The sequence below is a fragment of the Struthio camelus genome, chromosome 18, assembly GCF_040807025.1.
Source record: "Struthio camelus isolate bStrCam1 chromosome 18, bStrCam1.hap1, whole genome shotgun sequence".
NCBI lineage: Eukaryota > Metazoa > Chordata > Aves > Struthioniformes > Struthionidae > Struthio > Struthio camelus.
This window is the reverse complement of record NC_090959.1, coordinates 5,771,659-5,785,717: the sequence shown is the minus strand read 5'-3', so window position 1 is coordinate 5,785,717 and position 14,059 is coordinate 5,771,659. Positions and strand designations below refer to the sequence as shown.

The window sequence follows — 14,059 nt, the reverse complement described above, 5'->3', positions numbered from 1 at the left end:
CGTAACTGAGGGGAGCGGGGCGAGAGCGGGCAGCGACTCAGCCGCTTCGTGCTCTCCCTGGGAGTCGGCTGTTTTCGGCAGTTGTTCGTATGACCATGTACGTCCTCCATCCTTTCCCCCCCTTCTTTTAAGGAGGGTTTCACCCGGTTAGATTTTATTTCTGCTCTGTGAGTAACTAGCGGGAGGGGGGCTCAAAGTCGCTCCGGTGTGGGCGAAGCGGGGAAGCCGTCGCGGGCCGCCGGGCCCTGACAGGAGCCGCCGCCGCCCTCGGGCTGCCAGCGCGCCGGGAGAGGGCGCGCGGGGCTGGCTCCCTTCCCCAGCGGCCCCCGCCAGCCGCCGTGGTACACTCCAGCCCGGCTCCCCCCCCCCCTCCGGCAATGGAACAAACCGCTGCCGCCTGGTTTCAGGAAGGTTCTTCGGCTCTCGCTGCCCCCGCGCCGGCGGGCAGGGAGGGCTGCGCATGCGCGGCGGGCGCGTTGCTAGGCAGAGCGCAGACCGCGGGATAGCGGCGGGCGGCTGCTGGCGCTGGCGCTGCCGTTCGTCGCTGCCGCGGCGGCCGGGTGACCCGGCCCGGTCCGGGGAGGCGCCCTGGGGAGCTGGGGCGCGCTCGGGTGCGCTCGCGAAGGGCGCGTTGCCGGCATGGCTTGGAGGTTCGCTTCAGAGAGCTAGCGTCCCTTGAGGTTCCCGTGGATAAGCATGGCCGCCATGGAGAAGGGCCAGCTGAGTGACATACTCTTCAGCGCGTCCAAAGGGGAGACTTTCACTCTCAACAGCGGCTACAAGTCCCTGCACAAAAGGCTTCGTGGTAACTGGAAGGTGCAAAGGTAAGCTGTGGCTTTCCGATGAGCCCGTGGTAGCTTCTGTGGAGCCGCCCTGGGGGTGAGGGAGCCGCCGCGGGGCCGCGGCGCGGCCGAGTCCCCCTGGCGGAGCGGGCGGGTTCCCCGCCGCCAGGCGGGCAGGGAGGGTTTGGGGGCGTGCTGCGGTGAGGCACAGCGTTAGCTGCTTGCTTTTATCCTCATCCTTCTGGTTTGTCCCGGTGTTTCCGTCTTTGACAGCGGTAGTTGCCTGAAGAGCCGGGGTTTGTAGGTCTTCCACCATAAGGGTGGTCGGTGGGTTCCTTTATAGGCAGGACTAAAGGCACAGTTGTGTTTTTTGCAGCCAGTGGAGAAAGGCTATGTGGATTCACCTCATCTCCAAGGGAGAAATTGGCTGCCCCTGTGTGAAGAGGCTAGGATGCTTCATCCAGAACCACTGTGCAGACCCAGTGGGTAGGAGTTAGGGGACCGCAGAGGTATCCCCAAATTTGTATGTGGTCTATAGTGTTTAAAGCACTGACCTACTTGAATAGTCTTTGGGAATATCCATATCAAGCTAAAATCTTTCTTTATAGCAAGCTGAAATCTTTCTTTGTCTTGACGGAGCTCTGCAACGTTAGCTGTAATTCTGCTCCAGGATGCTATGCCTAGTCTTTTTGGAAGCATTCAGGTACCTTACCTGTGGAAGAGACAGAGCTCAAGTTGTAAAGATGAAATTCCAAATATAAGTTTCTGAATCTATGTTGCGATAAAGTTTGTAATAAAAAGAAATCCAGCCCTTCTGTATTAAATTTACTATATTACCTATCTGTCTGCTACAAGATAGATCCAGAGGAAGAGGAAAAAAGAGTAAGAGGAAGCTCATCTGGTGCAAAGTTTGATAGCAGCTATGACAGCTTATACCAGTTCTAGATTTTTTTTTTTTAAGTGTATTATAGTCTTTAATGGTTTGAAACAGGTAAGGATTACTTTAGCTTGAGTTATTGACTTTAAGTTACGAGACAAGAATGTGAAGTGACTGAAGTAATTTGCTTTATGTTTATTTGCCAGTTCTTTGCAAAAAGTTGTGGTTCAGGACTATATTCAAGAATAACATCTTTTGATTAATCTATTTGTAGTGTAAAAGGTGAGATCACATCAGAGAAACTGACTGGAGTGAAATTGTGGATTACAGCAGGGCCAAGAGAAAAGTTCACTGCTACTGAGGTAAGAAGTCAGTAATTGCTTGCAGATCAGTTACGTTTTTAGATTTGTTTAATGTAAAAGAGAAAAGAACAGTGCAGAAGACTTTGTATGTAATATTACTGCTTTATGTACATTTGCACAAATTGAGAGTTGAATGCCTTTCTCATAGGATCAAATTCATTGCCAGTCAGAAAGAGTTACCTTCCTTCATCTTAGTGTAACTTCCTGCAGTATAGTTCTTTGCTCCTTTCTTATGTGTGCGTTTTTTGTTTTTGTGGTTTTTTGTTACTTTATAGTTTTCTGTTCTGAAAAAATTCCTGGAGAAGGGTGGAGCTATGCTGGTGATGCTGACAGAAGGCGGTGAATCCAGATACGGCACGAATATTAACTACTTGTTGGAAGACTATGGGGTAGTGGTCAATAACGGTAATGGGACTCACTGGTACCTTTTTATTCCTCTGTTTCCAGCAAATTTCCAGCAAATTCCAGTGTAAGCCATGTAGATACCTTGCACAGAGTACGTTTTGCTCCGTTTTCCTTAAAAGCTACATGTACGCAGTAGTACAGTACTGAACTACACTAAAGGCTTTTCATGCCCACAATAGTTTGATAACACAGCCATCTCTATTCCTTTGCTATAGTTGTCAGTTTTAATGGTATTTACTAACAAAAGTTAATTCTAGTGACATTCCTTGGTAAAGTGCCTTTAGTTACAGGCAGTTTTTTCTCTCTTTGTCTGTGTGTTTTAATGGGTTGAATCACTTCGTGCTCGCTCTGAATAAATAGTGACGCTTTTCTTTAGCGGCCTGGTAAAACACCATTCATAAGAGTTTGTGTTTCCGAATATAACTGAACTGTGTGTTTCAGTATATAAAATAATTGTAGGCTCTTTGGTGGCAGTTGGACAGCTGGTCTTGTAGGCTATGCTTTTTGCATCAGAACACCGATAGTTTTGGAAGACGTTCAAAAAAATAATTTGAACTTGTAAAACTCGATAAACATTTACTCTTTCAGTATGGCCATCTTTTTTCATCTGTAACAACTGCAGGAGATGTGGAGTTGTGCTTATTCTGCATGTTTTTATTTGAACTTGCAAATATATTCCTGTTGTAAATCCAATTTAAGTCCAGAAGGAAGTTATGGTTGAGGCTGAGCTAAATTCTTTTGGGAAACACCTGCTGGCTTTGTGTTAGAAGCAAACACCCGAGGTAGCCCAGAGCTGCATTTGTTTCATTGCTATGTCTAGCATGTCACATTAATCATTAAGATTTAACTTTCTTTGTTTTTGTTTTCAAGATGCTGTAGTCCGAAATGTATATTACAAGTACTTCCACCCAAAAGAAGCACTGATTTCTGATGGAGTTTTGAACAGGTAAATATTTTGGGTCTATAAATCTTTACAGTAAAGTCTTGTAATCCCTTGTGTTTTCAGGAGGTTTTGTTTTTCCATCTCTTGTAGAGGAATCAGTGAGGCTGCAAGAAAAACAGGGTTTGAAGCAGCAGATGACGATGGAAGTGGACGTGCTGCACAGTGAGTGTTCTCTCTGAAGCTGCTTATGTGGAAAGATACAGCCTAAATCTGAATTGCCAGGCTTGTAACCTAGCAGGAGTGCGTTGTGCTTGCGTTGAGATATTCTAATATATTTTTAAGGTCAGTCAGATTCTTGCTTCTCAAGGTTCTATGTGGAAGGAAGAATCTGTTCTGTAAGTCTTGGCAACTAGTGGAGGAGCAGGAGTGGGAAGGCAATTACTGCTCTCCTGACCAGGTCTTCTTTGTCCGTTTTCTGTGGATTTGAATTTGGTGAAACGACATAAATATGAATGCCCTCTGGTGGGTGGTCTGGCTGCAGGCAGGATGAACTCTAGTTCTTTTCCAAGAGGTTTATTCCAGAGTAAGCTAGACAAGTAAGAGAGACATTTATCATAAATTTTATATTACATATTTACAGTTAAATACTGCTGCACTTCTCTCGGAGAAGTATGCAAATGGCAATGAAGTGTTCTAGGTTACTTAAATAAGCCAAACAAATCCTCCACCTGGTGAACCTCTAGAAAGAACCTAAAATGTCATTGTAGTTGTCTGCATTTTATAAAGCGTGCCTCTTAGCGTTGCATCATCAGTACACAATTACAGTTTGCAGTTTAGGCAGATAGACTGAGTCTTGTAAATGTGACCGGCCTACTTGATACAGCAAGTACTTGGAGAGTTTCTATATTTCCTGCAGAACTCTCACTTTTGTGTATCCATTTGGTGCCACACTGAATGTAATGAAGCCGGCCGTGGCTGTTTTGTCAACAGGATCTGTTTGCTTCCCGCTCAACCGACCCATTCTTGCCTTTTATCAGCATGAGGTATGATTCTGCCTGAAATACACCATGTATTTTTCCCCCCCTACCTCCCACAAGAATTGCATGCATGTTGTCCGGCAGAGCTTATAAAGCACTTCTAATATTGATGCATCTGCAAACTCCATGTGAGCCCCGGCGACTCTTGTCTGCTTTTATGGAAAGCTTAGTTGCGTGGGGTTCAAAGGAGAGAATGAATTTGGTGGTCACTGAAGATTCTGTATTTGTTTGGATACCAGAGAGGGATGTTTTTAGTTCTTCTTCACAGCTTTGTTGTATTTTTACACTGTTCTAGTGACAGTTTAGTAAGTGAGTTTGTTTGCTTCATAAATAGGCCATATTGAATGAGGAGAGAGGACTGTCTTCTTGGAACCGGTAGATTTTTATGTGTTATCTTACCTGTTGGGACCTGTTAGTTAATTTAAGGAGAGAGAGAGAGGGGGGAAGAAAAAAAAAACACGGAAAACAAGGAGTAGTTGATGGATAGAAAGAGATAATGTGACTAATGAATTTAATATGTTAACCTGTTGTTTACTATGTAGATGCATTTCTAATAGTACTGTGACTTTTGCTATCTTAGGCAGGAATTTTTTTTTCTGAAGATGTCTGACTTAATTTGCCGATATTGTGTCTGAAATAAGCCCCATAAATTAGAGACGATGCAGCAGCATAAAGTGAACTTGCAAGTACACTTGCTGCTCGTATTTAGTCTGCAGCTGTCGGAGTAAGATGCAATTAATCCCCCCCCTCCCCCCCCCCGCTATATTTGCACATAGATCCAAACCTATGGACCCATGCCTAATCTTGTGCCCGTGATAATCTTAAAGGTTATTTGCGTTAATGATGAAGATGCTTTTTGGCAGCGTGAATCATTTAAGTCATGTAAAGCCTGAACTGTGCTGGGGCTATAGCAATGACAGTTAGTATTATGTTTCAATACTGTACCTGTGTGAGTAGGGTCCCCTACTTACGTTTCCCCTAACCTTATGTATGTTTCCCCTAACCAGTATGGAAGCAAGTGTTTTGAGAATTACAACTACTAAATTATACTATTGATGAAGCCCAAAAAACATTTCTGCATCTCCATGAAGTCATTTGCATAGGTTGATCACTGAAATATAATAGCTTTATGCAGTGGAAACAATTTTACATCGCACTGGCAGTTCTTCCCTTGATACATTACAGGGGCATGAACGTTGAATAGATCTTTAATCGGGCATTGTTTTTCCTGACTAGTTGAAGGAAGTTTTAGACACAAAGGTGGAAGAGGCATAAGTCTTTTTATCCGTGTCTTGTGACTTATCTGCAGACTTATTAGAGCAAACTTCCCGATTATATTATGCTATGAATTTTATACTTGATGCAGAAAACATTGCTGGTTTTTGTTGTGTTGAAAACTTCCTATTTCTTGTATATGCCCTTGTAGAAGCGTTACGGGGTAACCTGGATAGAGAAGAATTATAAAGAAGGTTCATGCATGCATTTTCCTACGTGTTTAATTTAGCTAAATTAAACGTGTAATGTCCTACGTATTTTGCATTTAATCTTACAAAGAATACAGTTATCAAACTCTTCTCTCATTAGTTGACGGGAATGCCTACCATATTGACAAGCTTGCACGTCACAGTTCTTTAGGAATACGTTCTGAACTACTCAAGGAAAGGCTGCAGCCACTTCAAGCATATTTTAATTTGTGTAATTCTTTTTTACTTGATTGAAAAAAGTATTCTTTTCTGCAAAAATGACTTTAAGTGCAGCTATCCTTGATGATACCGTGTATTTTTTTTTGCCTTGCCAATCAATTCTCTCTCTAATGCTATGATCACTATTTTAGTAAGATGATAAGCCTTTTAAAAGTAAGCGTATACATACTCTTAAAATAATGCTACAATCTTATGAGCTTACCATGTTTGAAACTGCCTTTGGCACTGCTTTTTCCAAAGTTCCTATTTCCTTAAATCACTTTGTAATTAGACTGCATTAACAATTGCCTCTAAAGCTCTGATCGGGAAGGATTTTTTGCTATATTTTCTTTGTTGATAGGCTCAAGGTGGAAAGATGGCAGTGTTGGGATCTTGCCACATGTTCTGTGATCAGTATTTAGATAAAGAAGAAAACAGTAAGATCATGGTAAGTTTAAAAAAAAAAATTTTTTTTCTTAGTGGAACTTGACAGCATTTTCAAAGTAATTCAAGTCTCTTAGCTTCCTCTTAGAGCAAGACAGCTATGGGGAGTTTGTTGAAACACGAGTAACAGGAACGTGTTTTTAACATAAATAATACGCTATTGTTTATAGCACTCTGAAAAGCTTCTCCTACTTCTGTCATTGTTGTTGATATTTAATTATTTGGTAGCTTTTTGGTTTGTTACTTATTTAGAGCTTCTTTAGAGCTTGATTATGGCTACATGATTAGTAATAAACCTTTGCCTGTATGGCTCCCACCATCTAGAGGTAATAGTGGACTTTCCAAAGTGGAATATGTAGTGTTGTCCTCATGTGTAAGAAAGGGTATTTTCTGCTGAGGCGTTCCTTAAAAGCATGCATCTAACAAGAAGCGTGCTCGTTGTTGTGAGTCATTGCTTCCATAAGTAAATACAAACAAAGTTTGTATTTTTTCCCTACGTAGTCTTTGGTTTATTACACAGTTCTTTCCTTCTTTTTCAGCATGTGTTATTAGTTGGATTTGTTATGAGTGTTTAAGCAGTTTTAGCATTGTAATAGGTTACTTGGACTCTCCTGAAATTAATTGTTTTGCCCTTCTCCAGGATGTGCTTTTGCAGTGGCTCACAACAGCAGATGTGCAGTTAAACCAGGTGGATATGGAGGACCCTGGGGTAAGAGATCCATCACAAAGAAGTAAACGATAGTTTGATCCAACAGGACCAGTTTTGCCAAACCGTGTATTCAGCAGAAAATGACTAACAGCTAGATAAATGCTGCTGTTGTTGCAGACCTTTAATTCGTGGCAGGAGGTGGGATAGACAGAGGAGCTAGACGTAAATAATGGCATAATATCTCTGCCAGAGTTGGATTGATGCTTATTGTCGCTTCAGTCACAGAAGTATGTTCTAAATTTGCCCGTGTTTACCAGATGGTTTGTTGCTCCAGTTCAGTAGGCTTGTATTTCAGTTCTGAGCCTTCAGGCAGGAGGAGCATATATAAGGTAAAGGTAGATTTTCCCTATTTGAGTAGGGGTCGACCTGTGTATCATCACTTTTAGCTGATTTTTAACCGGTGTATGCAAATACTGTTTCTTTATTTGGAAATACCTTACATGGCAGATTTGTATGCTGTTCTTGAGAAGGGAGAACTACAGTCTTTCACAGCAGACGGCAGGGAGCTCTCTATTTCATTTTAATAAAAAGCAGCCAATTAAGATAAAGCATCCATGTGGCAGGTGGAGTGGCTTTACAGCTAAGAAAAGGGGGATTGCACAGTTTACTAAATCAAGTAAGCTACACTGTGAAGGGTCATAGCTGGTAGACGGTGATATAATTACTTACAGATGGGATTTTAAGTGAGGTAAAAACTAGAAAGAGACTATGTAAATGAATTTTTTTTTTCACTCAAAGCGGTGTCTTTGTGTTCAGATTTCAGACTATACAATGATCCCAGATACAGCTGCGTTGTCTGAGCGATTGAAAGGCTGTCTGCAAGAGGGAGAGGAAATCCCAAGAGACTTCACAAAGTTGTTTGATACGTCCCTTTATCAGCTAGATACAACTGCCCTCCCTTCAGTTATCAAGTCAGCAGCTGTGATATGTATCTATCTATCTCCCTCTCTCTTGCGCTCTCTCTCTTTTTCTTTCTGTATTTGGCCTTTTCTGTTTGTGTTTAAATGTGTGGGGGCTTAGGAGCATAAGGGACTGAGCTGTAAGCAGCGTTATAAATACAGATACACCAGAGGTTTGATTTATGCAGTGCCACAATGATACATTTGTTTTCTCTTACCCCTTTTCTTTGCTGTAATTTCTCACGTTCTCTTTACCTTTTCTGATTGCTGTTGGTTGAATGAGCTGATGTTTCTCATAGAACTTTCCACAGTGATGCTGGGTTTCTTTCTGAAGTTTATGCTTGACAGCTGGTTGTTTTTCCACTTATGTGTATTATTTGGCATTTATTGATGCTGAATTTCATTCATCTTTGCATTTCCCAATAATTCTGTTTCCTGAGATCCATCTGCTAGTCAATGTTATCAGTTTTGTATCGCTAGCAGCTTTGTCACGTCCCAGCTCATTTGCATCATACATCGAGATCATGTGTGAACATGTTGAATAGTAGCAGGCTTAACACAGATTCTGTGAAGCTCCACTCCCTTGTGGACACTCTTTCCTCTTACTGTGTATTTCTGTTTTTTTCACCTGATGCAAGTTCGTGAGAGGATCTCCTTTCCCATCCCCTAACAAATAATTTATTTAAAGAGCTTTTGGTTAGGGACTTTTTGTAAACTTTTGGGAAGTCTACAAATCTACTTTTTTGAAATGGATCACCTTTCCCACATGCACAGTCATCCCTTCAAAAGTCTCTTGAAGATTAATGAGGTGTGGCTTCCTTCTTTTCCGTCATCTTGTATCTCCGTTGATCGTTATTTTCTTCTTTGCTGTCATAATTTTAACTAATTTGCGCTCTGTAGAGGTCGGTTATTACTGGTCTGCAGTTCTCTGGAGTCCTTCTAAAAGTGGGCATCCCATTTGTTGTGTTCCAGAAGTCCCATTGCCAACAGACTTCTTTTATTAGAAATTGTCTAAGGCTTTTCTGGGAAAATTACCTTGTTTGTTGTTGTTTAACATACTGGTTTGTTTTAAAGCCTCATATCCTTACACAACTTGAGAAGTTTTCTTAACTTGTCTCCAGTAAAGAAAGCCTTGTACGTGGAAAGTTCAGTAAAATTTTCCGTGAAGAACAGTGATAAAAGTAATTGTTGCAACTTCTCCATTTGTAGCATACCTTTCTGGTCTGCTTTTGTGTTGTGTTGCTGAGTTACTTGAGACTTGTTTGTAATTTTTATTTTATGCTATATCTTCACGTTGACCCTGGTGTCTCTGAAATAGTCATATTTGTAAGCCTTTCTAATGCACACAAATGGAAATAGACATTGTATCGTTTCTTCTCCGCACACTCTGACTCTATGTGCTGCAGAGCTTATGAGCAGCTGAATGTGAAGCGTGAACCTCTCCGGCTCATTCAGCCTCAGTTTGAGACTCCACTACCTCCTCTTCAGCCAGCTGTAAGTAATCTCTTTGCTAATAGGTAGAATCCTTGTTCTGGCATGTGGAATCCTCCTTTCATATGTAAAACCTCTGTGCATCTTTCCATAGTTCTCAGAGTCTTGGGGGGGGGGGGGAGAGATGCTGTGTTAATATTAATTATTTGAGAGTTGAACGCATTGCATGGTCTGCCTTATAAAAAGGAGCACTCACTCACTACACTTGTAACTTTTATCGACAGAGCTTGAAAGTGAAGTGTCTGGTGGCACAGCGCGATCAAAACCTAGAGAGCTCAGAATGGCTTGCATACATAGTCCCTTAACATCCTCCCTAGGTGCTTCTAGTCCTGCAAGGTGTTGAGGTTGATCCTTTACTGTGAAAACAGAACATGCTGTGTCAGAAAGCAGTGATGCTGCAAGTAGTTTATCGGCTGTTGTCAGAGGAGGAGCCGGTCTGTCCCACTCGTCTTCCTACTTTCCCAGTGGGTGCAAAAGAATGAAGTGGAGCCTTGCTCTTTTACAGCAGGGGCTGGCCGAATTTTGCTGGCATCAACAACACAAGCTTAAGTAGTATCAGATTTGTTTTAAAGAGCAGGTACCTTTTAAGTTCTGCCATCACCGCTCGATTAACGTCCAGGGAATGTTAATGTAATCCCTATAGCTGCAGGGATGCCACTGAAAATAGTGTTTCCTGTACTGCTTTTTAAAAACACAAGGTGTTCCCTCTCACTTTGAAATGCAGTGCTCTTTTAAGCACTTGTAAGCCCTGTTAATTGCAGAGTCCAACCCGTGGCTTAAACGGTGACTGCATGAAAAAGAAAATACATGTTTTCCCTGACAACCTTTGTGAAAATCAATATGAATACATCTCCAAGGTGAATTGGGCGGCCTGTTACCTGGACTCTTTCAATACACAATTGAATCACTTGAATCTCATGGAAGAAAACTAAGAAGAAACTGCATGAATACAATATATCTAGTTGTGATGCTAGATGGCAATAAATCAGATTGTTCAAAGCTAGCTTCCACCTAAACTGGGAAAGCAATTGATTTTAATGCTTGATTTTTATTGTAAGAGATCTAGAATAAGTGTTTAAGGGGAGAAATTCTGGCATATGTTTGACTAAACTCTTTGGAACGTTTAGCTATTTTTATGATACCTGAATAGAATTTTTGAAATAGATCAGAGTTTAAGAAACCTTTCATGAAGTCCAAAGCTGTCGTCTTGGTTATCTGCAAAGGATAAGAAAAATATTTGGCAGTCAACCGTGCTAATTCTTGTCTTCAAGGTTTTTCCACCTGCTTTCAGAGAATTGCCTCCTCCCCCTCTGGAGCTGTTTGACTTAGATGAAATTTTTTCCTCTGAGAAAGCCCGTCTAGCAGAGATTACAAACAAATGTAAGCAGAGCAGACTGATTGTTTACATATTTATACATAAGAGCCAAGCTTTTGGAGGAAAACTGGTGATAAGTCACTTTGAAAACACAGGCCTTATTTATGAAAACCCGTTGCTGTCGTTCTGGGTCAAGAAGGCTCTGAGTCTTCGGCAGTTTTGGTACATGACTTCTTGGTCTTGAAGTATCACGTGGCTGCAGTGCAGCTTCCTCTTCCTTTCTGTGTCTTTTGTTTTCCTCTTTCAAGTAGATGCATACATCTAGTAGATGCATTCATCAAGTAGATGTATGACGTTCAAGGGGCCCTGTTATGTTAGAGAGTCTGGGCTTCCTTTTCCATTGTTTTGGCGAACATTTTTGAAGTTAGCGGTGCAAAATGTAGTACTGTAAGTGTCGGTAAGTGCCTGCGTGCTGCTGACGTTACTGATGAGACTGCAGCTCGTTTAATAGAAACGTGCGTTTTGTTTCTACTTTCTAGTTCCTTTATCATTTATAAATCACTTTCACACTGTTGCTGATTAATTTCACATCTTTTTGTGTTTTAAAGTAAAAATGGTAAGATTTATTCTAAACACACCTGAAATCTAAGCAAGATGAGAAAGTAGTAGCTGCAGAAATACATCATGGCTAGTCTAGTGACCTTAATTATAGGGCCTAACTTCCCAAAATGCCAATGACAAATAGCAACGAGTAGGATATTTTTGCACAGATAGCGTAGGTATGTATAACATTCATCTGTTTCCTTCCTTGGAACGCTTGTTTAGGTACTGACGACGACTTGGAGTTTTACGTCCGAAAGTGTGGCGAAATCCTAGGAGTAACAAGCAAACTCCCAAAGGAGAAGCAAGATGCCAAACATATCCTGGAGCACATCTTTTTCAAAGTGGTTGAGTTTAAGAAACTGAATCAGGTATTTTTAATAACAGAACTGCAAGTGACTAGTTTTTAGTGTCAGCACAGAGGCTGGTAGTCGGTGTCTTTGTAGGAGCTCTGCTTGTCACAGGCAAGAGGCACAGTGATGTGTTAAGCCATTTGTTGTACAATAAATTAGACCACTGAAGTGTAATCCAGAATATTTATGATTGGTAATCTGTTTAGAATGGGAAATGCTCAGTTTTTAAGTCTCTCGTGTATTTTTGAGAGATTAATACATGACAGTGTAGTTCAGGTAATTTCAGCTTAAGATGGCTCACTGATTGTACTTTTACTTTGTAAAAGCAACACACCCTCCTGAACGTTCCCATTGCTTGCTAACACTAAATGTGAAACCAGCAGTGTTACTCACAAGGAGGGTTGTGTTTTAAGTCATTCTTCCTAGTAAATTTGATGCGTTTAAGCCTGTTTGGGGTATCTCCCGCACAGATCAGTTGTTTCCACTAACAAGTATTCCACGTTTCTCTGAGGGTCTAGTTAAAGAGAAAATCTTAAATTTTTACCTGATTGTTAATATTCTCTTGTTTTTTCTTCCTTCTGTTCCCTTCACTAAGGAACATGATACCGACACAAGTGAAACTGGATTCCAGAGTGGTAACTGAGACCTGGCTCTCTCCCGTCTGAGAGAGGTGTTTTAGTAAAAACATTTCTGTAATTTTGTTTAACATCCGTATTATATTGTTTGGGATAGTCTCGGTGATTCTTTGAATGTTTGGATTTTTTTTATGTGTAGTAGTTGAGATGATGTAAGCCCTTTGAGGAAGTGCCTTGTATTTTGCAAGCATTTTCCAAATAATTCCGTATTTTTCTACTACTTTATTGTAACTGTGGTTTTGAAAATGTTTTGAAAGAGACATATGGAAAGTCTTATGTTAATAAAATATGTTTCCAGTCTTTTTTTCTGGCTGTAGTATTTATGTTCTTGTAGTAAAGCTTCCTGTGGCTTCTTTCAGTGTACATGTAGTCCTTAATGGCACTGTGGGAAAGATCAGTGTTTTGGTTTGTGAACTGTGGAAGAAAACGTTGCCAGAAATACGGGAGTTGCTTAAAGTACGCTAAACTGACTCTGAGGTGCTCTCCTGTTGGCTGTCTGCTTAAGAGAAACAAAGGTTTTTTTACTGTAGAAGGAGAACACCTCTGCGGGGGAAGGGAAAGACCTGAAAATAGGCAACGGTGAGATGCTATTGCAGAGCACTGCACTGCCTTTTGTAAGGCTGAAAATATATCATTTTGAAAAGAAGGGACAGTGTTTGGACGAAAGGGACTTCTAAGATTTAATGGGTTACTGCTAAGAAGACATGATACTGTGCATACACTTTGAGTATAGCCTAGATATACCTGTAAGTAAAAAATATTCCAAAGATAGGGAAGTAGGCACAAGAATGGAAATTGAAGTGGAATTCATTGGCTGCGAAATACTGAAGCTCGGTGCACAGCAAAAATGGAGTCAAGGTATTAGCAACGAAAGGAAAAGACTTGTCAATAGTATTAACACTGTGACTTTGTTGCAAGGGCATTCTTTTTGCCTAAACATCATGAAATTGCACTCTGACACTTCCAAATTGTGTATTTAATCTGAGGCCCAAACCATGAAACTGAAATTCCCCCCCCCCCCTTTTTTTTTCCCAAGCCTACTATGCAGCCTTTGTGACCTGGGCTTTATCTTGCTCTGCCGTGGTTTTTTTAACTTTGAAGCTGCTTTTTCCAAAATGTATTTCTATCTTTGTTCCCTCAGAAAATCTGTTCATTTTACATTCCTTCATGCTCTGGCTTATGAACATTGTGGGTGTAAGTTACTAACCAGTTGAGACATGCCAATATGTTAGCAGAAGGGGTTGTATCTCTGCTCACTCTGTGACCTTTTTTTATGTAGCTAGATGTGATAAATGGCTTATCCCACAGCTGTAGGCAATTCAGTGAAGAATTCACAATAGTCTAGGCTGCCCTTGTGACTGCACTGGTACTAGCTGAGATCTGCAACCTGAGTCTTGATCATAGCAGCATGTTTGAAGTTTTTTGTTTCTGTCTCCTTTTCTTATTCTTTAATGACCTGGTTGTATGGTTTTACACAGAGCAGGGTATGGTACGTTCCAGCCAGAGATTTACACAATACGCTTAATCTTTTCTCTACAGTATTAATACCAATCAGTCAACCAGCACAGACTGCACTTGAACCAAG

General features: G+C 41.2%; 1 protein-coding gene across 2 annotated transcripts; it reads left to right on the top strand.

The window, feature by feature from the left end:
* Positions 1–405: 405 nt before the first annotated feature.
* IFT52 (intraflagellar transport 52) lies at positions 406–12,774 on the top strand. Of its 2 annotated transcripts, XM_009671155.2 has the most exons (13): positions 406–824; positions 1,934–2,021; positions 2,297–2,426; positions 3,297–3,372; positions 3,460–3,531; positions 4,226–4,352; positions 6,390–6,476; positions 7,113–7,181; positions 7,938–8,092; positions 9,487–9,574; positions 10,843–10,951; positions 11,712–11,857; positions 12,435–12,774. In XM_009671155.2, the coding sequence occupies exons 1-13, from the start codon at positions 697–699 to the stop codon at positions 12,480–12,482; spliced, it is 1,323 nt and encodes a 440-aa protein (XP_009669450.2). In that variant the 5' UTR covers positions 406–696; the 3' UTR covers positions 12,483–12,774. The 2 variants fall into 2 exon arrangements, 1 of the variants encoding a protein (XP_009669450.2); XR_011135233.1 differs by lacking the exon at positions 10,843–10,951.
* The last annotated feature ends 1,285 nt before the right edge of the window (positions 12,775–14,059 follow it).

Bases quoted from the DNA above. Each gene is read 5' to 3' on its own strand.
- IFT52 (XM_009671155.2), top strand. From the start codon at position 697: ATGGCCGCCATGGAGAAGGGCCAGCTGAGTGACATACTCTTCAGCGCG. The intron at 2,022-2,296 runs GTAAGAAGTCAG...GTTACTTTATAG, and splicing joins AAAAGTTCACTGCTACTGAG to TTTTCTGTTCTGAAAAAATT. The intron at 7,182-7,937 runs GTAAGAGATCCA...CTTTGTGTTCAG, and splicing joins TGGATATGGAGGACCCTGGG to ATTTCAGACTATACAATGAT.